This window comes from Seriola aureovittata, chromosome 1, assembly GCF_021018895.1.
Source record: "Seriola aureovittata isolate HTS-2021-v1 ecotype China chromosome 1, ASM2101889v1, whole genome shotgun sequence".
NCBI lineage: Eukaryota > Metazoa > Chordata > Actinopteri > Carangiformes > Carangidae > Seriola > Seriola aureovittata.
The window spans coordinates 29,158,201-29,185,657 of NC_079364.1; the positions used below are offsets into that span (position 1 = coordinate 29,158,201).

Consider the following 27,457-nt stretch of genomic DNA (forward strand, 5'->3'; position numbering starts at 1 on the left):
CATTGCTCCATGCCTTTATAGTTTAGTGGCTCACTGTTTTCATGCTTTGTCTGTTGTATCTTAATACACTTGCTGATGTAAAATGATCTGTAACTGTACACAAACAAGAACAAGAGTGATTGTTTTTGTAGTGAACAAGAGGAGGGCAGAAATAAGGTTTATCTCAACTGCAGATGGTGAAAAGGAGCAAAGAGAAGCTGGAAAACTCATTTCCAACATGTTTATCGTCCTCAGCGAAGCCAGAGGAAGGGAGCTAGGGGGCAGGAAGCAATGAAGTTTATGGGAAATGTGGTCTTGATTTTGGGGAAACACTACCACTAATAATACCACTGGTGTGACATGTAGGCTGCCAATGAGCCTGACCGTGGTCTCATGAGTTTACAGTCATTTTACCAAGGTAGGAATTTTAATTTGAGAACAGTTTGTTGGTGTTTGAAGAAAAAAAACGCTGCACACAGCACATTTGACAAAAAAAGAAGAAGAGCACATTGATTTGCTGTAAATAAGAGAACCTCAGATGTGAGGCACAGTGGCGCTGTGTGGCGAAATGATACTTAATGTGTTTAAATAGTAGTGAAATGATACAGACCAACAGTTGAGGATTGTTCCAGACCTCCGAGGACTGTATGAAAAGACAGAGGGGTTCGTGCTCGAGAGAACATTGAGTGTAGCAAAGCAATAAAGACAGAGAATAGACAGAGGACTGTTGTGGTGGGATCGTGAGGAAGTCTTCAACGGCGGGCCTGTGTTGTCACTGTGGATACGAGCGTCAGCTAAGTCAGAAGCTTAATGTACCCCCACAGCCCTGTCAGATTAACGCAAGAACCCATTCGTCATAATTTCTAGTTGTACACTAAAGTGTAAAGTCTAAAGTTTACAACTACAATTGAACTGTCATTGTTTCGGTCGGTTTGGTCAGGTTTGCATTGTGTTACTATACGCCAGATGTTTCAGCTGTTTATCTCCTGAGATGTGTCACAAGCTTCTTGAGTGTGTGTGTGTGTGTGTGTGTATTTGTGTGTATTCATTCAGTATAATAAGAAAGAATTCAACACTCCCTCATTACCTAAACTGGCTGCTGGGCAGACCACACCGCACTGGATACACTGATGACTTCCTGGGTGAGTGGAAGAGAGATAAGGCTAAGATGTGAGGCCTCTTAACTTAATATGGCTACACCTACACACACACACACACACACACATTATGTACAAGCACACGCATGCAACTCAGCAAAGAGTGGTTTCCCTTATTCAGCTCGCAGCATGGCACCCCCCTGTAAGGACCACCTGCTAGTTAATAGCTCTGCTCACACAAGCACAGACACCCCCCCCACACACACACACACACACACACACACACACACACTTACCCCTACACATGCAATTCTGACATGCATTCTTATATGCTCACAGGCATGTGTGTGTAAACATGTAGGCACTGTTCAGAGCATGCCAAGCAATTTTGACCACACACACGCTCATACACACATGCATGGTCCAGCCTGTTGAATTGACATGCAATAGGAACAATGGACAGTGGTTATTGCCTTGAGGTGCATGTGCAACTGTTACTTGCATTTCAAACAAGGGATAATTATAAGTTTATAGCTTGTGCGTGTGTGATAGAAGCATGTCTTCCCCTTTTTCCGCTCTGACTCTGACATGGATCTGTCATCCCTTCATCCAATCACAGACAAGTGGGATCACATCTACGTGCATGGTTGCCAGGCAACAAGGAGAGGGAGAGAGAGAGAGAGTGTGTGAGAAAGAGAGGGAAGTGGTGGCAGAGAAAAAATAGCCACGTTGTTGCCAAGAGCAGAGGAGAAATCTGAGCAAGATGGCTTAATTGCATTTCACAGAGAGCATGCCATTCCCAGTCAACTGGAGATGCTTTTGATCTGATGCAGTTGATCATGCAAGCAAAGGGCTTGACCCTGGGTTTTGTACTGTACATAACTGGGTTAGCACAAGGATTAGTCACCTACTGACTTTACCTTGACCCTGCTGTGGTAGCTGAATACATATGCATGACCTGCATCGTGATCAAATAATAATGGTCTTTCTCACACCAACTTGTCTTTTTGAAAGTCTGACAATCGAATGGGTCGTAAACAAGGCAACAATTTAGCTGTATTATGTAGACTTATAGTAGTCTTATTTGGAGTGGAACAGAAAATGAGGGCCATTCTTTGGCAGTAAGGCAGTAAGGCACTACTTAGCAACTTTTTTTCAGGAGCAGGTTGTGTAACTGTTAAGTGAAGGCTAGGTGAAAGTTAAGTGACAGTTTTACGCATAGCCCAGAGGTACTGAGCTATTACGTAGACACAGCCGTTGTGCTAATTGGTAGCTAGCATTAAGCTAATCTTTCTTTCTTTCTTTCTTTCTTTCTTTCTTTCTTTCTTTCTTTCTTTCTTTCTTTCTTTCTTTCTTTCTTTCTTTCCTCTCTGTAAGTAGGCCATGGTTGCGGGGCCTGTTGTTGTGGAGAGCTACAAAAACAACATTATTGTTTTTAATTAAGCCTCAGCCACAGCAAGCATCTATTTCCCTCCCTCCAGCCCCGGGTCCCCTTTCTCTTCCTCTCTTTCCTCCTCCATTGAGCTTTTCTCTCACTCATCTAACTCTTCAGTGCTTCCTCTACCCTCATCACTCAGCCTAAACTCTGCTCTCTCACTTCCCGACATGTCTCTCCCATCAAATCCTGCCTCCCATCATTGCCATTCTGCCTTTGCCCTCCTCCTTCCCTCCATCCTTCTCTCTGTCTCTGGCAACTCTCTAAGGACATTTCCTGATGTCACAGTGCAGTATTGTCCTGGAGGTCAACAACACAAGACATGCTCTGTCGCACACACACACACACACACACACACATGCAGTGCACTCACTCAGTAAGCATGGGAAGCTGAGCTCAGTGAGTCCTGCTGCTCCAAGGCCAAGTCCTGTTTAATGAGACAAGAGGCTGGAGTGAGGAGTGGTATGCTTATGAGAGAGAAAGTGTGTATGTGTGCATGTTTTAGTGGGTTGTCTGTCACTGTTTACTGCAGCATCGTGTTTTTTTAAAAATGAAGAGTTAGTGTTTTCAGGAAGTTTCCTTGGGTTTTAGTACAATGTAATGTATTACAGAATTTGTCAAAATACTGAAGCAACACTTGCAGCACTTTGGGAGTACTGGGTACATTAGTGTGTGTGTGTGTGTGTGTGTGTGTGTGCTTGGAGTTAGTGAGAGTTAGGTGTTAATCCGCAGCATTAACAGCCATCAGCCAGGCGTGATAACTAGTGTGGCTGCTGCTGGCTCAGCTGTACACACACACACACACACACACACACACACCACACACACACACAGACACACAGACATACTCACAGACACACACACAGACACACACACACACACACACACACACACACACACACACACACACACACAGACATACTCACAGACACACACACAGACACACACACACACACACACACACACACACACACACACACACACACATACACACACACACACACACACACACACACACACACACTCTTGTACTTCTATCCTTCTGAGGACCCTCCATTGACTACATCTGACTACATTACCCAGGAAACCCTGGCTGTAACCTCAGGTCCTTTCTCTAACATTAAGTTATTCTCCACCCAAAATCTCTTGAGCATCAGATACTGGTGAGACGATGAAATATAATTCAGTCTGAATAACAGATTCATGAGTTTTTATCACATGCTACAACACTATTCAGTGTTTTATCATTTTATGAGGAGGGATTTTGTTGCTTGGGAAAGATAACACTGCAACAATCATTTTATCTTTAATTGTTAAAATATCCAGTTAGACAGTAGAAATACAGTTATCTACCAGTACATGTACGCAAGTTGGCTGCAGTTCGGGTTTTGGTTGCATTGTTTAGTCAAGCTGTTCTCTGTCTGAGCAAGCTTAAAAACAGTAGAGCCGACCAGATTTCAGGAAGGAATCAAATGTCTATAGAAATGTCCAATAGTCAGTACACTCAGGGCTGTAACAAAGCATTTTGGCCTGATACAAGAGTTTTTGATTCATTTGTTTGACGTAATACCACAATGGCCCCTCTGTGTTCCTCCTCAGTACTGTGATGCTGTGGAAGTAGCCATATCCAGCCATGTTTTCCCGCCTTCCTGCTTTCGTAATGTTTGTTATGTATGTGCTGCTTCCATTCGATTGATTCCATTCCATCATGCTCTCAGTGTGTATTTGCGTACAGGTAGGTGTGAGTGTGAATGCTTCATCCTTGTCCACTCATTTTTTTTTCTCTCTACCATTCATTCCTGTCTCTCTGCTCTGCGGCTCTCCTACTGGGTGCGTTGCCACAGCAACAATGGCACACACACACACACACACACAGATGCCAGTGTATTATGTTTTTGGGGAGTTCTCTGTCTAACCCTTCATTAATCCACAACACTATTTTTTTGATATCACATCAAAAATTGTTTTATCATAAGATATGGAAGTTCATTCTTCTTTTGGTCAGTACGTGTGACACAAAAATCTCCACTCAAGGTCATATTGCGAGATGTGAATGCTCCTAAGGTGCACACTGTTTGTTGTGGTATGTCAACAGCTCTTGAACGTTGCAGGGTGCTGGATGGAAGCACTGTCAGCAGTAAAAGCAGAGCAGTGTTTCCCACAGCTACCTGACCTCCTGCCAGCCGGTCTGCTCTACACCAAAGTGTTCTCAGAGACTAGCCGTCACCTACTGACCGCGCATGTGTGTGTGAGAGAGAGAGAGAGAGAGAGAGAGTTAGTGAGAGAGAGAGGCTTTGCTGTAGGCCTATGTGTGTTTGCATGTCACATTATCTGTCTGTAAAAATCTGTGTTATCCACCGCAACCCATCGTTCTCTTACTCTGCTAATGCTCTTCCAGTCTGGTTCTCTGTGATGTTGTATCTGTGGGGGTCAGGAGTGCGCAGAGAGGCTGAGGAGCATACATGATGCCCGGACTACATTACCCACAATGCTATATTTAGACCACTGCAGTGTGTGACTCAGCACAGCCAAGCCTAACTCTGGTCTGACAGCACAGCTCTGACTGGTTCTGCCGCTACATTATGTGCATATATTTTATTCTTATGTTTTTTTGTTTTTTTTCTGAAAGACCGGGCCATGAACGCAGCATCATAACAAACCACATGATGTTAAGTCAAGTCAATTTTATTCATATGGCCCCAAATCTGTTGCCTCAAATGGCTTTATAATCTATACAGCATACAACATCCTTGGTTTGGTTGAGGAAAAATCCATTCATAATCACATTAATGATGAGAAAGGAATACTCTTTATGGTTGCCGTAATCAGTTCTATTTCTATCCATAATTTTGATGTTAACGTATTAGTCTGATATTAAAAAGGCATTGTAGTTACAGTAAGGGCCCATAAGTGTCTTCATAAGTGTCTGTGTGTGCTTGTAATCCTTTGCGTGCATGTGTGTGTGTGATCCTGACGCACCCAGCTGCACGGACCACCACCCTCTGCCCTTAAGCAGCTCATATGATGTGTCCAGGCAGATGGCTCGCTGCATGTTACACTGGATACCATCTGTAAGAATGCATGGTTGCTATTGTGCATGTTAACATGTGAAAGCTGTTAAAGATCGTGTGAGAACGTGTGTCAGTATTGTGCATGCACATCAGCATATGTGAAGCTATGTTTCAGCGGGCGTGCGAGGGGGATATGCATGTTGCAGTGTGTGCTCGGTGACATGGAAGTGTGGATGGGCAGGGAATCCAAAACACCCTTGCATGCGATCATGTATTGGTTTGAGGAAGCTGTCTCCCCAAGGGCTTCGTGTAACGTGTCCGTGAGACAGTTTCTTTCCTAGTTGCTCTTCTCTTAGAGAGTGTGCTGAGTTGTTGAATCGTCATGATTCCTTCATCTATCGCTTTCAAACACAAACACAATTACTGTAAAAAAAAGATAAATTTTTCAATCAAAGCCCCATTTTTTGCTGGTATCAGCCTTGCTAAAATGTCAATGTACAAGACACTGATTCCCCACCGCCTCCAGGCTTGACTGCCTGACCTCTTATGTTCTGGTAGAAGGGGATTTCTGGCTTTGCTCCGTAAAACACAGCCTCATAAGAACACATGATTGCAAGTCAAAAATCCTAAACTTAAAAGGTCATAAATGGCTGCACAAGGGATGGAGCTCACATCTTGTTTCTGATCCACCAAAAGGAGGTTTGCATCATTTGGAGCAACATGTTTCATAGTTGTGGCTGCTGGCTCTATAGCTACATATTTACCATATTCATCAAAGTCTCTATTCCCAAAATGTCAAAATATCTTTTAATTTAATTTCCTAAAAAAAAATATATATGCCGTATAAAGGGAATTTGTGTACATAAAAATAGAGTGAGCTTCCCCCTTTCAAGACCATGTTTGGACATTTTCGATGGTAAAACTGTTGAGAGAAGGAGCCAGATTATCTCACTCTACTGGCAAAAGTTTTTCAGTTATTTTAAGTGGGAAAAAAACAAGACTCAAGACTAAATTGCATGACTCATTTTGAAGATATTTCGACAGTGTATAGACACAGAAGATTTGACATTTTCTTCAAGAGTCCTCCAGTGTTAACGCTCTCTTCTTTGAGCATGACTGTTTGATCATTATTCAACTGTTGCAAGTGCAGAGTGACAGAATTGCCCAGCAGCCACGATGTCGTTCAGCTGACCATCTCAACACATAGTGGGGTTGTACTGGAGAATACACACCCACCAAACACAGAGGCAAAAATACTTTACGGAGATAAGCTTTTACTTGAACCTAATACGGAGAGGCTTTCTAAGTATTCGCCAGAGCAGTGAGAGCTCTTCAAGATCATGTGTCATGTAGCCTCAAGAGGTTAGGAAGTGCAGACAGCTCAGAAAATCAGCCACTCAACAGCTGGTACAGAGACAAGCATCGCCGCATAAACTGGCATCAAACAACCATCTTGTTTACTGCTCAGATACTTACCAGGTTATGGACAAGATTTTAACATCTGGAAGAAGAATTTCAGATGTTGCCCTCATATTAAAATCATAAAGGGATGTACTGTGCCCAAACTGAAATTCAAACATTAATATTGATGACGGGAAAGATGTCAGATCAATATCAGGTTGCTAAGGTGCACAAATGTATTTGCAATTGATTTTCCTTTTCATTGATTCTAGTTTAGTGTCAGATTTCTGGATTAACAGTAATGTACTGCATGATGATGCTGTGATATTGTTTTTCCATGATAAAGGACAAGGCGTTTTTTAAAAAATGTATTGGTGAGTTCATCAAACCTGGAGCTAGCAGGGATTCAGTTTCTTGCTCAAGGACACTTCAGGTGTCCGTCCTTCTGTAAAAAAAACGACCCCGCAGGTGGTCTGTGTAAGCAGCTTACCCATAGGTGCATCTCACTGTTAGGTAACCTCTAGCTGTAGTAATTATGACACAAGCAAAGGAGAAGGTCAGGTGACGTAGTATAAAGAAACGCAAGTTTGCATCAGGAGGACTTTTACACAGAAGACAATTTTTCCTTTCCCGTGTGAAACCAGTGAAATCAGTGTTTGTTTTAATCATGACCGTATTGTATTTTATATTGTAACCATGACGACGGCAGGGTGGCTGTTTGCCAACCCTTCGCAACCCACGATCCTGATGATCTTCCTCAACATTACGATTCCTTAGCGCTGTTTTTCACATAATGTCATCTGTGAACACTGTGGATTAAACAGCCACACGTTCATTCAGAGACCTGACAACAACAAGGTCAGATAATTATTAGATAAACAGTTACATAGTGTGACCTCCAATCAGCTGGTAATACAAAGCTTTTTGTTTTTCCTTAGCCAACAATCAGTTCATAAAATAAAAAAATAAAATAAACGTATTCATCTACTTCCTAATTTATTTGCACATTTCTCATTTTTCTCATCACGTTTCCAGTTTTCTGAATACTTAAATGATAATGACATGGGTGTGTCTTTTGTTCACACAGTGGCCTGTGATTTGTGCTCGTGATTAGAGGCTACAACAGGTGAGATCAGGTCAGAATGGTTTATACAGAACTCTAACCACCTGCAGTTTTAAGAACAAGAGACAGGGAGGCAGATTTTATCCCCCTGAACTTTTTTTCTTGCTTCTTCTCTTTTTACATTTCTTCACATTTGTCTGTGTAATGACGATACAAGCTGGCCTGCCTGGTTTCACTTTATATGTGGGTATTTTTAGCAACAGAAAATGTCCTTTGCCAACAACCCCCCATTTTAGAGTAAATATGCCCTGTCTGGAGGCCTGTACTTCAGCCCTGACTAGCTCTCTGGGGAGAGAGTGTGAGTGTGTGTGTGTGTGTGTGTGTGTGTGTGTGTGTGTGTGTGTCTGTATTTCAGTTTGCATGTGCGTGTGTGTCTTTCTGTGTGTATGCGTCAGTGAGCATGTGTGTAAGAGAGATTTAAGGCCTCTGTAATCAAAGCCAGAGAATGTGCATGCTTTCCCAGGCCCAGCTGACTCCACTCTAAACCATTACACCAGCACACACTCGCTGCTCTACAGTATCCTGCATTTTAATGGGTCCAAGGCGCCGGGCTTTGGGGTGCGCGTGCATTTTCCGGGTAAGGAAGTTGTTGAGCAGTGTACTTCCTCAATGGTGCTGAAGCAAAGCTCTTTGATGTCAAGGTTGTTTGCCAGCTGCTCTCTGTAATCCTGGAGCTGTGGTGTTTTCTTACAGGTAGAGCTGTATCCACATTTTCCGGTCATGGGACCTAACTTGAGATGCCCAATCAAAACCACATAGGTCATTATTTCAGGAAACAACTACTCACTGTGACCGTTGGTATTTGTGATGTTAGAAAAGAGCAGTGCATCAGTATGTGGATGTACGTTCAGCTGTGTGTGAGAACTACTCTGTAACCAGAGGATACAGAAAACTCCTATTATGCTTTAATGGCTTTTGCTCTTTGAAGTCAGTGCTTTGAGCTGTCAAAGTGTTTCGATGGTTATTCCCACATGATAGGAACGCAACACATCTCTTCGTCAGACAGGAATCTGTGTGTTTTATAGAGAGACAGAGACTAAGACAGGAAACTGAGACACAGAGCCAGCAGAGTTTTACTTGCTCTTATCCCAAGAACAACAATTATCCACATAATTATGCACATACACACACAGAGTCAGGTGTCTCCAATTACTTTTGAGCTGAAGGCTTCTGGCTCTGACCTTTGACCTCTTTCTGTCCAACACACAGACACTTTGGCTTCTATTCCAACCGTCTCTGTGATCAAGGTGACTTTTATCTTAACACACAGTAGGTTGCCTCCTCTCTGGGGTTATCGCTCTGCTTCTCTGTTAAACAACAACAACAAGAGTGGATGATAGGGATAAAATATACATATACATAATACAATACATAGTTTGATACATAGTCTGGAAAATGAATTGAGATACTGTTTGTATATAATAACCAGATAGGAATCTCGGTTTTAACTAATACACTGAAAGGTGACCAGATCGGATCTCTGACACAAAGAAAACAAAAAATGAACATTGTAACACAAAGATAAAATGTACTGCAGGGCTGATGTATAATGTTATGTTATTTTGGCGCCTTTCTGTGGAGCTATATCCCCATTTTCAAGCAACAGTCTTGTGTCTTGTGTGACACATAGAATGACCATATATACTGTAGGTCTCCCTTGGATACGACCCAGGCGCACTGGACCTTTGCCGTCATGGTCGATTTGATTGGGTTTAGGGGTTTGGGTTAAAATAAGTACTTCTGTATGGTTAGAGAACCTTCGTTGTCATGGTTACAATATCAAACACAAAAGATTGTGGAACAGTCATGGATAAAAGAGACTATCACTAACAGCATTACGTGGGAAACGAACAGCAGCCTCCTGTATGACAGTCTTGTGATTTATCGACCCAGGCACCCACCCCATCCTCCGTGACAGTCCCCCCCCTTGGGTGCCCCCAAGCGGACTCTCCAGGAAAGAGCTCTCACAGTGTAAATGATCAGTACGAGGATAAATTTACAATTTCAGATGATGTGATTGAGATCAGCAGGTTTAATCAGTTGTGATTAAAGCTCTAGCCTTTCCCACTGGATGTTATAAACTGCTGTTTTAACGTGTTAAAAAAGTTTGACTTCTTATCCTGTAGTTATTATCAGTAAGACAAGACATGCACCATGACTGGTATCGCATGTGAAAGGCCAGTATCAGCTGATGATGTGAGCAATGTTGGGAGAAGTACCAGTAATTTAGCATGTACTGCCAGGAGTTCATCAATCAGGTAGATTGGGTTTAAAATAGTGAGCCAAATCAAATACACAGTACAAGATTTTTAAAATATATGTATATGAGCAAAAGCTTGAAGTGCTAATTACCTAAAAGGTAATTTGAGTACTACTTGGCATTAATAGTACCTAATCAGAGCTGAATAAGCTATAATCACTGTACAGTTTACAGTAGCTCAGTTTAAACTGCTCTGCACAGATTGGCTAGACATGTTGGCTCAGCTCATGCAAAACAAATGAACAGAGAGTATCTGAAAAGCTTCAGTCAGGGCAGGTTCCTCACTCTCAGGTATCCCATTATGCTAACATTTTTAATATTCGAGTGTAGTTGCATTTCAGATGGATTCAATTCAGTTTTTGTGAAGCACCAAGCAAAAAAAAAAAAAAAAGGTGGATTATCTATGAGAAAAGAAGTCAGATACCTTCAGTCTGCTCAGTGGGTTGCATGCTCAGTTTAGAGACGAGAGAAGAGTTATGTGAGAAATGTGAATGCCCAGCTCACATGCTCTGCCTCTTCTCCTCCAACACCAAAATCAATTTGAATATGTGAAATCGGTAAGATCAGGAAATCTTGTAGCCTACATTTGTGACTTCATACCCTCGGTGCACTGAATTATTTAACCCCTTTATAAAAACAGACTGGACAGATGAAGCGCTTCTTGTTCTTGAAGTTGTGGCCTCGCCACCTCATACAGATTTACTGGGACTGGGCACAGAACAGACTGGGCCGTGGAAATTAACCAGACTGGACTGGATCATTGATTGTTCAGGTTCATCGCAGCAGACACTCATCTGGGTCAAACTCTCCAGCGCGATGGGTCGCTGTGGACAGAGGCTGATAAGCAGCAGCAGTAGCACTAATCAGCAGCAGAGCTTACTGCCAAGAATTTGTATGAAAATATGAAAAATATGCAAAGAAATCATACATTTTTTTTGTGTGCTGACATGGGAAAATTAGACAGGGAAGGGGGAAATACAGAAATACTTGTAACACTCCAATATTGAAATGTGAACATGGGAACTGAAAAGAAAAGTAATAGTAGTAAAACAGTTGCAGGGAATCAGTCAATGTGTTGTAACTTTTTTAGCCTTGAGAGCGTGTGTCAGCTGTCATTCAAGTCTTATTCTCCTGTCACCATGGCAACAGCAGTTGGGGTGGAGAGATGTGTTTTGACAGGAAGTGACCTCGCTGTGACCTTCTGACTGATGTCATGGCTCCAGGGAGGGGGTCAGAGGTCAAAGCTGGCATGTTGTGGTGTGTGCGTGTGTGTGTGTGAAATTTTGGTCAAGTGGAAGGCTGACAGGACAACTTGTAGGTGGTTGCCCAGTTTGAGTTTGAGCAAAACTGTTTTGCTGCTGGACCTCTGCTAGTTGTTGATGGAGCAGAGGTCGCTCAGATCTTTACAATGCTATATTTAAAATATGCATTGGTTATTTGTAACCAGGGATGTCATGGGAACCAAGCACCAAGTCGATGCAGGAATTCTGAAAATGTGATGGTAGGCTACGTGTATTTCTACAGTACTATAGGTGACAAAAGTACCGCAGATGTTGTAGGTACTGGAGATGTGAATCCTCCAGGACTGTATAATAACTCTGTGTTTTCCGGTCTGACATCAAATCCGAAGAGAAGAAGAAGTCAGGCACAATAAACAGTAAACAACAACAACATGTGGAATTGCAGCAGCAAGTGTCGGTGCAGCCACGACTTGTGGAAAAAAAGAAACACACTAAGACTGGTGTATTTTGTATTTCATGCAGATCTTAGGGGACTAGCTATAAATGACCAATACCCAGTATGCAAATGGTGCCAGATAACATTTCAACTAGAAGGAGGAAAGACCTCAAACTTATCTAAACACCTCAGAGACAGGCATCCACATCTGTACACAGAAATCAGGCTGAGTGAGTTTCAGTTGTTAACTTTATATTAACAACATGTCATCGAAATGTTTATGTCCTGAAATGATGCTGTTATTGTTTGTGAATTGCGACAGCAGGCATCTGTTGTAGCGTTCACAAAGACTAATGTTAGCTTGTTCAGGCTAACATAGCCACAGCTCATAACGTTAACAGGCTACTGTCATTACAATTCAGTCTCTCAAAATATAACGCCGACGTTTAGTCAATTTAAACTACTGAATGCACACTGACTATATGAAGGCGTGTGTTTGTGTGTGTGTGTGTGTGTGGTGTGTGTGTGTGTGTGTGTGTGTGTGTGTGTGTGCGTGTGTTAGAGCAGTCTCTGTTGTTTTTCTGTTATTTCCTGTGATATTGGATTTGGTATCGAGAATCTTTGAATTTCATTGGTATTGGTAACGATAACCAAATTTCTGCTATCATGACATCTTCAGGACCAGTCCTAGCCTGGTCAGATGCGTACACGAACTGATGAAGCCTCTTGGATGAGAGGTGAAACGTCTTCACAGACAAATAACCTAGTCCAGTTGTTTTCGATTTAAAAAACTCCTTTAGGATACTATGACCTGGACAAATGAGAATATACACAGGCCTATCATGACATCCTTATTTGTAACAACTACAAACACGTACACTATGCCTATGGCCTTAATACTTGTGAGACCCTATTATTCGCCTGCCTCTGATCTAAACAGACGGCAGACAGGTAAACACACTCACCACGAGCTCATGCAAAATTGATGCAGTGGCTGTAGATCAACAGTTCGACTCTTGTGAGGCTGTGATATTTTGCAACAGGACTCAGGTTAGCTGTGTAAACTGGATGTGACTATAATAAGACATTTTGATTGGCTGAGACACGTTCAAAGCTGCTTACATTACCTTATATTTCATCACGTTATTAACTTATTACCAAATATCAAAACTCATGATATCACTTGCTCACCACATTGTTAAGCTACATTATTGATTAGTTCACCTAATGAGGATTTACACTGTAACCACTAGTTTTCTCTGCTCCTCAATCAAAATCCCTGCAAACCACGGCCTCTTGTGGCTTATTGCTTAAGTATAATGTATCATGCTGTAATGCATTCCTTCAGCGTGCGGTATTGGGGGTTTGCTGTGCAGGATTTACCCTGGAGTACACTTCAGTGTGTGCACTGTAGGTGCTGTTGTATCAGAGACTGATGGCTTGTTTTGGTTAGGGTGACTGGCTGCCTGGTTGTCTGGGAAGCTCAATCTCAGACTTGGTTTTACAGAGAGAGAGAGAGAGAGAGAGAGAGAGAGCGAGAGAGAGAATCTAGGCCTCATGAATAATTCTGCTTTTTCTGGCGCTGCTACTACTGCAGTCTCTCTGCCTGTGCCCGTCTTCCCCTCTTTAATCTGTCTCCTCATCACCTCCTCCTCTGCCTCCTCTGCCTCCTCTTTGTCTCTCCCTGCCTTTCTTTTGCCCTTACTCTCTCCCTCTATCCACTTATTGTTGCTGTGTCACTGCAGAGATGCCGGTGACAGGGGAACAGATGGGCGGTTGCTGCAGACGTCTGTAACCTTGGAAACCACGGTCTCACCTGCTCTGGCAATAACCCCCCCTCCTTGTTATGCCACCTGAGTCAAAACCGCTGTCATCTCTGACTCTATGACTCCTCTTCCTCCTCATATCACTGGTCACATCCTTTTTCTCCTTCTTATTCTTTCTAATATAGTCTTCCTCCTCCCATTCTTATTTTTCTCTACGTCGTCTGTGTGTAACACAACTGACACCTTGATCTACAGTTCGCAAGAGCCACCGTCACTCATAATGACACTGATTATCAGTTAACATCAGCTAATGCATGGAGGCGCCGTGGGGATTTAAATCACGGACAACAGCGCCTAACTGGATTAAACACACAAGGGAAAACAGACCTTTTCACTCCTCTCACTGTGGATGTGTCTCCCACCAAATAAAACCCTTCTCTCTAGTTTCATTATTCACATAGGTTCTGAGTGTTTATACAAAATCTCTGCATAAAGAAAGAAATCTTATAATTGCTGACTTGCTAGTCCAGGACATAAGATCATATACCCATCCATTGGTGAGAATGCAAAAACGTTTGTGTTGTATTTTTTATGTTTAAATTGTGCATTTGCCGTTTTGTTTTTAAAACTTCCAGCAAACACACCAGATGCTGTCTTAGTTACCAAGAGCAACAGACAGGAGGCTGTTTTGGAAGTGTGATGTAGTGGTGACCGAAATTTGGACTTTTTCTAGGGTCAACAAACTCACAATTTAATTTCAACAAAGATGAACACTTACTGCCTGAGAGTTTGCTGGAGCCGGACAGGGAATGCATTCCTAGATTTGCTAGTCGTACACGCTTAATACATTAAAGGTTTTTTGATTATAAAGCAGGTCTAGGTTCTATATTAATACTGTGAAACTATCAAAGTGCTCAGTCCACAGAGAAACTGAGCCTTAAAAACAAGCCGTCAGGACAAAGCAGTCAACGCTCTCAGCTGTGCCCCATGCTCAACTACATTGAGATGATTTTTGGCTCTTAAAACCACAAATACCTCTTCTTATGGATCAACATTTCAAATAAAACAACAGAAAAGTCTAAAATATGGGACTTTTAAATAAATAAATAGGAGCCAGAGTGAATATTCAGAGACAGATGAAATTGCGATGACCCTGTCTCCTAGAAATCATATTTCTATACAACCAAACTACGACAGCAAATTTGTTTTGTACAGCATGTAATAGCTGCCTGGATTATGTTGGAGGCAGTGTATATCTTGAATGAATGGAATCAAAAGCACTTCGGTTAAGTTTAAGGAAACATTGTGGTTTAGGTTAAATGTGAATAAACACGTTGTGTCTGAGGTCACTGTAAACTTTTTTTGTATTCAACCAGACCACAGTCTTTGCCAAACCTTAACCAAGAGCTGTAGATTCCAAACCTAACCATCAAAATGTTTAATAATGCTGGAGTCACTACAAATGGATATTGTACTGCAAGATCAGATATTCAGGGGGGAAACAAATATGTTGTCCTTGAATATTTCACTGATATGTTCAGTATCAACATATTTACAACTTCCAGATACGTAAATTAACAACATATCCTCATTATGTTAATAGACAGTGTAATCTGGTCACAAGAGGGTTGTGTGACAAAGAAAAGCTCCGTATAGTAGATTGTATTGTCTGCCATGTGCTTGTGTCCATCTAACTGTGAGCCATCCTAATATAATTAGGAACCATGACTATTTTTGACCTTTTGACTATTGACCTTTTTCCCATCACCTGACGTGACTTATAAAAAAGATAACTAGACACACACTCACACAGACAGACAAACACACACACACACACACACACACACACACACACACACACACACAGAAAGACACGCATACAAATGCTGGTGCTTTTAGCCATGTCAGATACATAGATGTCACTACCATTCACTTTTGGACTTGCATGATCAGTTGCATTGCACAGCAAAAGACGAGACAGAGGCTGACGAATCCCTCTGCAAGATTATAGATAATAGTTGCCATGGAGATGCACCGGTGGGAAGGCCAAAGATGCCCCAGGCAAAGAAAAAGGGAGCGAGACAGAGAGGGGAGAGAGAGAGATATGTTATCATTGGAGAGCAGACTGTTTAAAGAGACTCCACAGTATTCTGTGGGAGAGTAACAGTGTACGGCAGCATCTGTTTGTAACTGTAACTTTACTCATAAAGTCACCTGTAAACATTAGTGTGTGTCTGGAGGTCCGGCAGCTCTGCTGCGGAGACAGAGTATTTCAAGATATTTCAATTCATTTTGGCTGCTGGACTCTCCAGCATTGTAGCCTCCATGAACTTTAATGAAATGGTGGCAAGCTTGATGATTTAGTTGTGTAATTATTTCCTGGATAGTGTGTGTGTGTGTGTGTGTGTGTGTGTGTGTGTGTGTGTGTGTGTGTGTGTGTGTGTGTGAATGTGTATGTGCATATTTGCATGTGTGTGTGTTGGTTTATCTGTTCCTGTTCCCACTCTGCTGTAAGCTCTTCCGGTTTTCACAGTGAGGTTACTCTGTGTGTGTGTGTGTGTGTGTGTGTGTGTGTGTGTGTGTGTGTGGTATTCTCTCTCTCCGTCTATCTCTCCCTCTCGCTCCCTCTCTGTCTTGCGGTGCAGTTCAGACATTCGTTTCCGTAGCAGCAGACAATTTGATCTTAGCAACAAACATTCTGATTCTCACCTTAGCAACAGGCCAAGATCTGTGCTGTCATGGAAACCGAAACAAACCTGTCAGTTAAATCAGTTGCTAGGTGACGAGGGGAAAGAGCGGTTGCTTTGCAATTCACTGGGCAGACTGACACTTCACCGGGTCTGAGAATAAACATCAAATCTGTTCAAGCAGATAAATATATGCGTCAAATATCGATATATAGAACATTACCCTGAATACACACAGGTCTAAGCAGTTGTGTTATATTTGGTACAAAATGATGTTTTTCACATTTTCCAATGTAGAAATGAGCATAAATTACATGACAGCATAAATTATACTACATCAGTGAAACTACAAGGTTGCCATACACACACTGGGAGCTTTGCAACCAGGAAACAGATCAAAAGCCGGAAAGGGAATAGTGAGTGAGAGGCAGAGGAAGGAAAAGGAGTAAAGTCATATCTCCCGGGGGGGAGTCCCTCCTTCTTTCTGCAGGACAGACAGACAGACAGACAGACAGACAGACAGACAGACAGACAGACAGACAGGGGTGTGGAGGAGGGTAGTGGGCTCACAGTATTTCCAAATACTGGTACAGAAGCTGACTGAATAGAGAAGCTGCTTAAAATGTTGCTGTAGCTGCTCTTTTCTTTGACTTTTGTGGGATACTAAACAGAATACAGTAAAAACGAAATACACATACACTGTTGAAAATTACTGTTGTTTTATTGATATATAATTTAGAGCCAAGAGAAACAGTGGTATAATGGTAGAGAAATATAAAACACCAGCCTCAAATCAGTGTGCACAACAGTCATCTATGTGTTCCATTTACTTATTAACCTTGTTTTTTGAAATAATATATTGTATATTGTTTTGAGAAAACCTGCAGGGACAGTGGGAAAAATCTGTAAACATAACACTGACACTATCTCAAGTTGATATAGTCCTGAGTCGAAACATGGAGCAACGTTAGTATTCATTTGGAGTCATGTTTGTGGACACTTGATGAATGTAAATCCAGTATTCACTCCCTCACTCCTTTAAGCTTCCTGTCTAGTCCTGTGGGAAACATCTGACTCTTTAACTCCACTATGTTCACAGCTAATCTCTAACTTTGCCTGTCTGCTGTTGGTGCTGAACAGGTAGTGCAAAGTGGGTTTAACAGTACTTTCTCACTGGAAGAAGCTGCCTGCTGTGTCTGGAAACTATGGCAACAATGAACCAAAAAATAAAGTTCCCTGCCCTAAAGTCAAAACAATGACCTGAAAGACACAACAATGCTCCCTGGAACAGAGGGAACCACAGAGTTGGTGGTTACTCTGTGTTCATCACGACATGTTACCATTTTCACATCTTTCACGTCCTTTAAGCCAATGTTGAAGTAAAAATAATGTAACACCAGTCACATGATGTTACAATGTTTTAGCCAAAAAAAGAGACATTACAGTTTTCATTTTGATATTTCTATCTTTAAAATGTATCAGTTAAAACACAGGAACTTTCTAGCAGATCACTGCTACTATCAAACATATGTGATGGTTGATGAATGGGCAGATAGAGGAAGAGAGGTTGTTGTACTGCTTGTTTTTTTGAGGCTGTACTAGACTGCACATTTTTTTAAGCAAACCATTTTTAAATGAGAACACAGTAAATTGTGTCATTGGAAATACTAATCCTCCAGAACAGCACTGAATCAAGATTCTATTTGTCTTGGTAAATTTGAAAGACGCAAGTCAGACTAAGCAAGGTTTGATCCATTGCTAGGCCTCTTTTAGTTCAAATAAGGTGCTAAAACATGATGATTTGCATTGGAAGCAAATGAACTCAGACTTCTAAGCACAGACATACACACACACACACACACACACACACACACACACACACACACACACACAGTAGCTGTCTTCCAGATGTGACTAGTGTGTGTGCTCTGCGCCACCCCTAATCTCGTGGATCTCCTATGGAGTCTCAGATGGCTGGTAATAACAAACAGGAAGAGGACCATCATAAATGTGGAGATCAAACACACACACACACACACACACACACACACACACACTCACACACACACACACTCGCTCACACACACACACACACTAACACAAACACTTGGCTGTAACTCTGGTCCCATGGTTCTCTCTCCAGCAGTGAGCTCATTAAAATGTGCGAGGCGACCCCTCTCGTCTTCATGCACTCTGATCTCTCCTCCATCTCTGCTCTCATTTCTTCCCCAATCTACCTTTTCCTTCGATCCAAAATATCACACACTCAGAGTGACTTCACGTCACTCTCTCCTCACGCCAGTATCAAGAAATCCAGCTAATGACGGTGGATTAGATCACACTATGGTTCAAAATACTGATTCAGTTACAACTGATCGGCATGCATGGTGTGTACTTGAAGTATGTGTCTGTGTGTGCATGTGTGTGTATGTGTATCGGGGGGGGTTGGCTCTACTTTAATGAATGGTTGCCGGGTAGATCAGGAGGCGTGAGGGAGGAATTTGTTAATTATGAATGGAACACTTCTCTCTGGATGTAAACAACACACAGTGTAAGTGTGTGTGTGTGTGTGTGTGTGTGTGTGTGTGTGTGTGTGGTTTGGCAGTTGTGAGTGTATGGGTATGTAGCATATGTGAGTGCGTGCTGGTTTGAATCTGCAGAGGAAATCCATCCCAATGACAAGCTGAGGTGCTCATGAGCAGGGCATTCTGGGTTGATGACACCAGGTCAGCACGCCATTCATGTTGAAATGAGACGCTACAGTTGATTTTCAATTGAAGCAATTTAACCAATACACTGCATATCAAAATCTGTCAGCCTAAACGACAGGGTGATTTACTGTGATTTACATTAGTTGATCTTTAAATGAGAAATAAAAAGCAAGATCTGTTCCTCATATGATCAAGACTGGACCAAAACCTTGTATATGGCTGGAGAGTGTTGTATTTGCATTCTGCCTAGTGTCCCACTCTCTGTGCTCACATATACAGTGTTCTTATACGGCTAATTTCCCATAAAGCTGTTCTCATTGACACGTTTTTGTGTTTCTGTTGACAGACAATGAAACACGGCCCATAAGACTAGATGTTAACCTGCAGTCACTTCCAAGCCATTTTCAAGCTGCTCGTAAAACCCCGCCGTTATAACCGCAACGTCATCTGATAAATTCTTCATACACATAAGTTAAAGAAAACTGCTATGCTGTGATTTCAGCTGTATTTATTTGTAAAATGATCAGTCAGAGAGAGAGTTAGAAGCTCATTCACATCAGCTGCCGTGCGGTCAGTATTGAGAGAGGGCAAGTCCCTGCGGGGCAAAACTGGTGATTCTCTTTTATGGAAAGTAGCTAAGGTTTGTCAAAAAGTCTAGATTTGTCTCTAGGTGCCTTTTTGAAAAAAAAAAAATAAAAAAGTGGAAGTGCAACAACCAATAGGGACTCAGCCAGCCGACCAATGGTGTCACCTCATCACTCAGTTGGTCAGTCCGTCCCCTGCTGTTGCCCTGCAGCCAAACAGCATAAACAATTAATCATACGTTCTCTTTTGTTCCTTTAAATACACGACTTGTAACCTATATCAATTATATATACCCTTTATTTTACCCAGTGTCCCTAGCAATTGCAAGCTTCAGTGCCAATGCAGGAGATTGTAGCAGGGGGGGAAGTAGAGGTGCAGAGGTGGTGGTAGTGGAGTGGTTTGTAGCACGTCTGACTTCATGCAGGAAACTGGAGTTTACGTCCATTTTATAAACTAGAACCTAAACCTTGACCAAATGTTTTAGTTGTCTAAGCATAACCATACCCCGACTTTAACCATAGTTTATTTGACGTAACCAGCGTCTTCCCCTAACCTTGACCACACCATAGTTGACAAACGGCAATATTGTAGAAAGTAAGAATTTTAGATTGTCATCATTGAACTACAGAAAAAAATATGTCATCAATGAACTTAATCCAGGGTTTTGTAGAGTTGTACAAAATGTTGATATTCTTGCATTACAATAGGATTGATGCATCGTATAGTTTACTATCAATTTAGGTTCTTCAGATTTCTGTCCATTCTTACAGTCTTCACATAAGGTGACCAATCTAGTGTCTTTGTGAGGCTGTACTCAAGTGAAGTATTGCTTTGAGCTAACAGTGCTAACATGCTGATGCAGGAAACATTTACCATGTCCCCCATCTTAGCTTATAAAGTTTGATCTGATGATCTCACTAGAAGTGTTGTGGAACCAAACATCTCACAAGCACACTAAAGAAAATGGATTTTTGGATTTAAATTACAATTTTAAATTTTGAGAATTGGCATAAGTTGCTGAGCATTCCTTTCCTCAACACCGTGGTCATGGTACATGTACTGTAGCTGAGTATAGCTGCAGGTTACATCCTATTTATTCTCAAATTGTGTTTTAAATCATTTTGGAGAAGTAACCACCTCCCCCTTTTTTTTCTGACACAGGATTCTTCAGTTGAGGTGAAAATATTAATCTGGTGCACAACATATTGGAATAACGCCCCTTCCTCTCTCTGCACTCCCTGCATTTAACTGTGTAAGCCTTTGTAAGCCCTTATGATAAACAGTGTCTCTCGAGGAAATCCCATTTGGCTCCTGTTTAATCAGAATTTTCCAGTGTGTACATTTCAGTGGCAGCTCTGATTATGGTATTCTCTAGGCACTGTATACTGTATAAGCCTTACTTCTGTGACAAAGTCTTTAAGCACATAGTATGATAGTATGATTTTTAGCTGGTGTTCCACCTGTACAGCTCTGAGCACCTTGTTTGGAAATTAGCGCTGTCTGCCATCACTTGGACTGACTTTAACTCTGGGGTCAGCTTTTTCCACACGGATCTACTCTGCCTTAAAATAGACTGGTGTTTACACTTGCAGGTTAGCAGCTCACGAAACTCGGGGCCCAGAGCAGTTGACTCTCCCACAAACACACACTCACGAGACACTACTTTATTTGGACGAAGCCGGGAGTGTGTGTAGTATCTGTGAGAGGCAGATCGGTGTCTTGTGTAAATATTGGCTGAATGTAAAAGGAGTTGTTCATCTGTTTGAAGGATACAATGCTTTTACCAGAATTTACTTTACACGATATACTAATAGCTGTAATGTAAATACTGATCACATCTTCATGTGGTCTCTGCAGAACACATAGAGCCTTTTGTGGTAGATGTGCAATGACACACTGCAATAGCATCCGTATATATGCTGTGTGTGTGGATGTGTATGTCCATGTGTGTGTTTTATATATGAACTTGGCTGTTTTGTGTTTCCAGGGGCAACCAGAGATATTGGTTCAGCTCTGACCAGGATGTGCATGAGGCATCGCAGCATTGAGGCCAAACTTCGCCAGTTCACCAAGTAAGATCCATGTCCATCCTTGCTTTCTTCCTTCCTTAATTCCTTTCCTTCTCACTATTTGCATCCTTCTTAACTTCCTTCTTTTCCTTCCTTTCCTGACCTTACTACTCTGCAGCCCAGTATTTTTCAGAAGTCATAAAATGGTAGCGCATCTAGAGCTGACCTTGTTTTCAGGGTTATGATGAGACAGATGTTTGATGAGGTTTTCTTGTCATCTGTGTGGATCCCATTAGGAACATTGCTCTGTCTGTCCATATTTAAATGACTGTAAATGAATACAACCATTGGCACGCAACACAGACCACTATGGAAACCTCAACAAGAGTCTCTTTTCAACCGTTGTTTGACTTTTCCTTCATTCTCCATACTCTCTAATGAATTTTCCACAGAAAAAGCTATTACATTGATGGTGATGATAATAATGATCTATGGCCATGATAATGGCAGGGGTCCCCTTTGAAGATGGAGTCAATCTTAAAGCTATTATGTGTCTGTTCCAATAAACCTGCATTTACTGTATATGTGAGCATTTGTGTGTGTGCATGTGTGGATGGGAAGGGGGGGCAACAGATACTAAAATTATGAAGGGGAACGACACGTGGAGGGAATTTATATAATGATCTTGTTCCACAAATATACTATAGCTTCTCATTTTCAGTGGCGGCTTGGTGGTTGGAATATGGGGGTCTCTGCTGTTTGTACTGAGTCGGTCTCTTGTCAAGACACCACACCAGGAAAATATTTGCCCAAGGATTGATTTTCTATGAAACATTCATTTGTGTATCTTCCTCTTAAATCTCTTGTCTCTCCCTACAGCGCTTTGATGGAGAGTCTGATCAATCCTCTCCAGGACAAGATTGAGGACTGGAAGAAGACAGCCAACCAGCTGGATAAAGATCATGCAAAAGGTACTCTCACACACACACACACACACACACACACACACACACTCACAGCGCTGGGCAGAGTACGTATTATAACCTCTTGTCTGGTAAATGCAATAATGGCCGAAGCTCTTGTCAAGCCACAGTCACCACCACCTACTCCCCGCAAGAAACCACATTTGGCGGCAGAGAAAACTTACAAGTAGCCCCTTTAACTCAGACCTGGATCTTTCCCCAACCTTAACCAAGTGCTCTGAGAGTCTAAACATAACCATAAAAATAATTAATAATGCTGTGGTCACTATAAATGGATATTGTACTGCAAGATCAGATATTACTTCTTTCACTAATATTTTCAGTTTGTTACATTGCAAAATACCAGTGAGACAACAAAATACAATCCAAGTCCAGTTTGATTAATATGTCCAAGAGTTTTAAGATTTGTCAGACCCCTGTTTGTAAACCTGTGGAACTTGAAGCATAGGACAGTCAGTGGAGTGAGTTTGGTCGGGTCCTATGGTCCAGTTCAGCGTAGATGTTATACAGAGTGGTGAATGTCTAATAAGGGCTTTACAGATGAAAAGGTACAAGTGTTTATCACGCCTCTGCGTCAGAGAAAACCAACTTTGACAAGAATCTCCTTCATGGGGTCATACAAAATCTATTGTACTTTTGGTTCCTTGATCCCCTCTGTAGAGAATCAGGAAGTCCCTTCTGTAGAGCAGTAGATTTGTAGTTGTAGTAGTATCCTATAATCCAAACAGGTTAGGTGTTAGAGCACTATGAGACTCGTTTGTATGTATTATAACAGACTACCTCATGCTTTCATGTAATTCTTACCAATTTCACACCTACTGTACTGATAGCCACAAACCAAAGATGATGTTCAATGCTGATCTGACTTATATCTCCTCAGATCAGTGTTTTCCTCCGAGCAATGTAAATCTGTATAATCAAGCTCTTGGCTGTGCAGCCTTTCTATTTAAATCGATATTGGAAATGCAAGATAATCTGAGTTCACATAGAGGGCTTTACATTCCTGTCACTAAAGCATCTCTGTTCATCCTGTTTCAAGAGTACAAGAGGTCACGCCACGAGATCAAGAAGAAGTCATCTGACACCATGAAGCTACAGAAGAAGGCTCGTAAAGGTAACAGTCAGCAGTTCAACAGTCGAGCTCATGCTCCCCTCACATTTGACAGAATAGACAGAAGGTCACACTAAAGGTCAAATTATGTCTGACAAGGTCAATGAAACCCCACGAGGATCAAAAGCCAAGATGTTTTTACCACAGTTATCTTCATGATCTTGTCACTGTTGCTAGTGGTGACAGTGAGTGGTAAATTAACACCAACAACAAAATTGGCCAACACTAGATCAAATGTTGATGGGGTCCATGATAAAGGCATCACAAAATACAGTGATTACGTTCACTGAGGTCAGGGACCGTAGACTTTACACAGTCTAGGTCAAAAGAATTGTAGGTTTATGTTTCCATCTAGTGGTGATCAACAGTATTGCAGGTCTTTTCTCATTCGTCCTGAAACACTTCACTCAGTGATGCAGCAACCAATAAATAGTGCTTTCTTTCAGGAACAGCTTCCATTCAGTTGCCAGGCAGATGATTACATCGATGTAAGATGTCTGTAAAGTAAATTTCAAATACATAGTTTTTAATGTATCCTGTCTTTTGTTAAATGCAACTCCACGACTTTAACTCTGAGTAAAAGACAAGTAATGAATGGAATGCAACAAAGGAATGAAATGAAATAAAATAATACAACTATATTACAATGTATTAACAATACAATAACATTCAGTAATCCAACACTGGGTAAAACTGACGGTGAAACAATGCAGTGCCCTTTGCTGTTATGCTTGCAAGTGACTGGTTAGCCCTGTGAGCGCTGCCGCTTGTTGGTATTATTATTTCTGGATTTAGCTTTTGGTTGCAGCAGCAGTGTTATTTTTGCTCTAACCTGTGGCACTGTGGCTGTCTTGTGATGGCTTCCTTATACTAACCTTAACAATGAGTTCTGCTATTTCTGCTCTCTCTCTCCCCCCCTTTCCCTCTCTCTCTCTCTCTCTCTTTTGCTGTCTCCCCTTGTCACTGCTGCCCTCTCTCTGTCTCTCCCTCCCTGTGGTATTTCTCCCCCCTGTAATAGAGATCCAGGGTAAGTATCAGCCTGTCGCTCGCTACAGCTCTGCTGCATCACCTCCATCCTTACTCACATTCCCAACTTTCTCCTTCAGATTAACATACGTGCATGATTGTAGAGGAGGCTAAAACTCAGCTGATATTCAGATTATTACTACATTTGTGATACAGTGGTTCCACATGGTCATGGAAAGGTTTCTGTGTACATTAGAGAATTGTTCTTGGGAGCCGTGTATGGTAAGTAACCCACCAGGGGGCCCCAAAAATGAGCTGTGGGCCCTATATTTTCCCCACATTCTGTGCACGCGTTGCAGTATTTAGTAATTCATTTTTAGTTTGTGGTAATTTGATTGCTGTAAGAATACATTTGTGAAACCACATAGGCACAATATTAACCAAAATAACAAAAGCCTTAAAGCTAGATTTTTTTCTCAGGGCCCCACTATAAGACGGGGCCTGGAGATCAGATAACACATGCAGATGTTTTCTTAATTCCATTACTGTTTTAGTTTTATCCTGAGACATGTATCTTAAGTCTTGAGAGACCCCAGGACCATATTACATAGTCCCATCTGATTCCTTAATTTTATTCCGCTAAGGCCTGCAGTCCTCAAGATATTTGTTTTTAACAATGTCTGGTCAAAGTGTCAAAACTGATTCAGTCAAAATTTGAGAATCAAAACAGACAACAGATGTTTTCTTATCTTACACTTAATTTGATATTGGAAGGGTTTTGATAAGGGTTACTCAGAAAATGAACATGTGCCTGAAGATGATGAGGATTAGATTTTGTGTCATGTGATCAGTCAGATATTTCAGTAATTATGTTTTATAGTTATGAAAATAGCAGCTCAGAGGACGTGAGTTTAGCTGCAGAGCTGTGGGCAACAATGTTCAGTGCACACAGCCGTGTTGCAATGACCACGAGACAGTGATTGTGATTAGTGATTACTTTGCTGACAGCAGTTACACTCCCCTGTATATATGAAGCACAGTTCAACACAGGAGCATAAACATAAAATATCTTAGGTTATTTCAAAAGGTATCAATACGTTTTGAAAATAATTTTTTTGGAATCTGTAAAAAAAAAAATGAAGGGCAAAAATGAATACTATAATACACTGCACAGTATTAAGTTTACAAGCATTGTTATATGACTTTGTAGCTCAGTTTGTGTTCCTGACGGACGGGGTCTCTAAAGGTCAATTTGAAGGGGTAAACTTTTTCTAATTATATTACCACAAACTAAATGTCACGTGTTGGAGCTGGAACTTTCAGGCCTCCTGAAGGGCTGGGGCTTTGGGACAGTCTAGTAGGTAAAGCAGCTTTGCTTGTAAAAGTCATCATCCTACTATCTACAAGCTCCATTCAAAGCATCAAATATTTCTGAGTACATTCTTTTGTGATCTGGAGATTACTGACAGGAGATCGTGTAACAGTGTCAAAACAATCTTATATTTTCTCATTTGAAAAATGAATGAAACCAGCTACCATGGCTTCTTTAAAAAAAAAAAAAAAAAAAGAACACCTAGTTGCAACACTAAGGAAGCTTCGCGTAATGTTTTGCCTCCTGGTGACAGATCAGAGTTCAGCTTGTGTAGTTTCATAGTTTGAGAAGTTGGAGTTGTGCAGTTTCACTTGCATGATGTAATTTCTTCTTCGTTGACTCCTGCATGACTTTTTTTGTTGTCACACCGCAGGCTTTCATTCTGCTCTCATGCTACCGCTCCTCTCTTGTCCTCTCTCTCATTCTGTCTCTGGTACTGCCGACATCTCTGCTAAAAATTTTTTTTTTTTTTTTTTTTTTTTTGCATGCTGTAACACTACAAAGAGTTATTTCATATTTTGCCTTCCGTTCATTGCATTTTATGTTAACAGTAGATAGGATTAAGATTTTCTACACCATATGTATGCACCTATGTCTTACCTTATCATGTGATCGCTGTGCAATTACAGCACGTAGCAAAGTTTAAAGACGGAAACACATTATTTATGTTTTGGCTCTGTACCATCATGAGGTTGGGTGTGGACTGACAGTGTTAAAGAGGGAAATTGTCCACTTTCACACACTGTGGTCAAGTGTTTTTGGATACTTTTAGGCCATAATATTAGTTGACACACGGATATATCACAGAAATACAGCAGTCTTTAGCTAGATTGACTGTCACCCCAGGTCGGACACATGCTGCTGTACAACATATAAGTACACAGGAGCCTCTTTTTTTAAAAGAAGCACCCTGCCACTTTTATATTAAAAGCTGCTATAATAACGATATAATTTTATTAACAACACATCAAATGACTATCTATGATGTGAAAAGATTCACATATTATATATCACACATATTCAATTAATACCAACTCTATAATTTCCCTTAGTTCTATAACAAAACTTCACACAGACAACATCTGTGTAGAGCCTTACACAGCCAGGTTTTAGAGTGAATATCTCATCAGCTATTGGATTGCCATCAAATTATGTACAGATTAATGGTCCCCAGATGATGTTCTCTGAATGATTAGGTGATCCTCTGGTTTTTTTTCTAGTGCCATCGTGAGGTTTACCTTTTTGGCTTTAAGTAAAATGTTTTGCCATCTATATGATGGATTG

At 41.3% G+C, this 27,457-nt stretch overlaps 1 protein-coding gene across 3 annotated transcripts in view; it reads left to right on the forward strand.

Moving 5' to 3' along the window:
* Positions 1-27,457, forward strand: part of mtss1lb (MTSS I-BAR domain containing 2b) — a 75,408-nt gene that overhangs the window by 28,744 nt on the left and 19,207 nt on the right. For all 3 annotated transcript variants that reach the window (XM_056376015.1, XM_056377584.1, XM_056376828.1), the window contains exons 4-6: positions 21,720-21,804; positions 22,621-22,712; positions 23,764-23,838. In XM_056376015.1, coding sequence (XP_056231990.1) covers positions 21,720-21,804; positions 22,621-22,712; positions 23,764-23,838 — 252 coding nt within the window. The remainder of the gene's footprint in view (positions 1-21,719; positions 21,805-22,620; positions 22,713-23,763; positions 23,839-27,457) is intronic.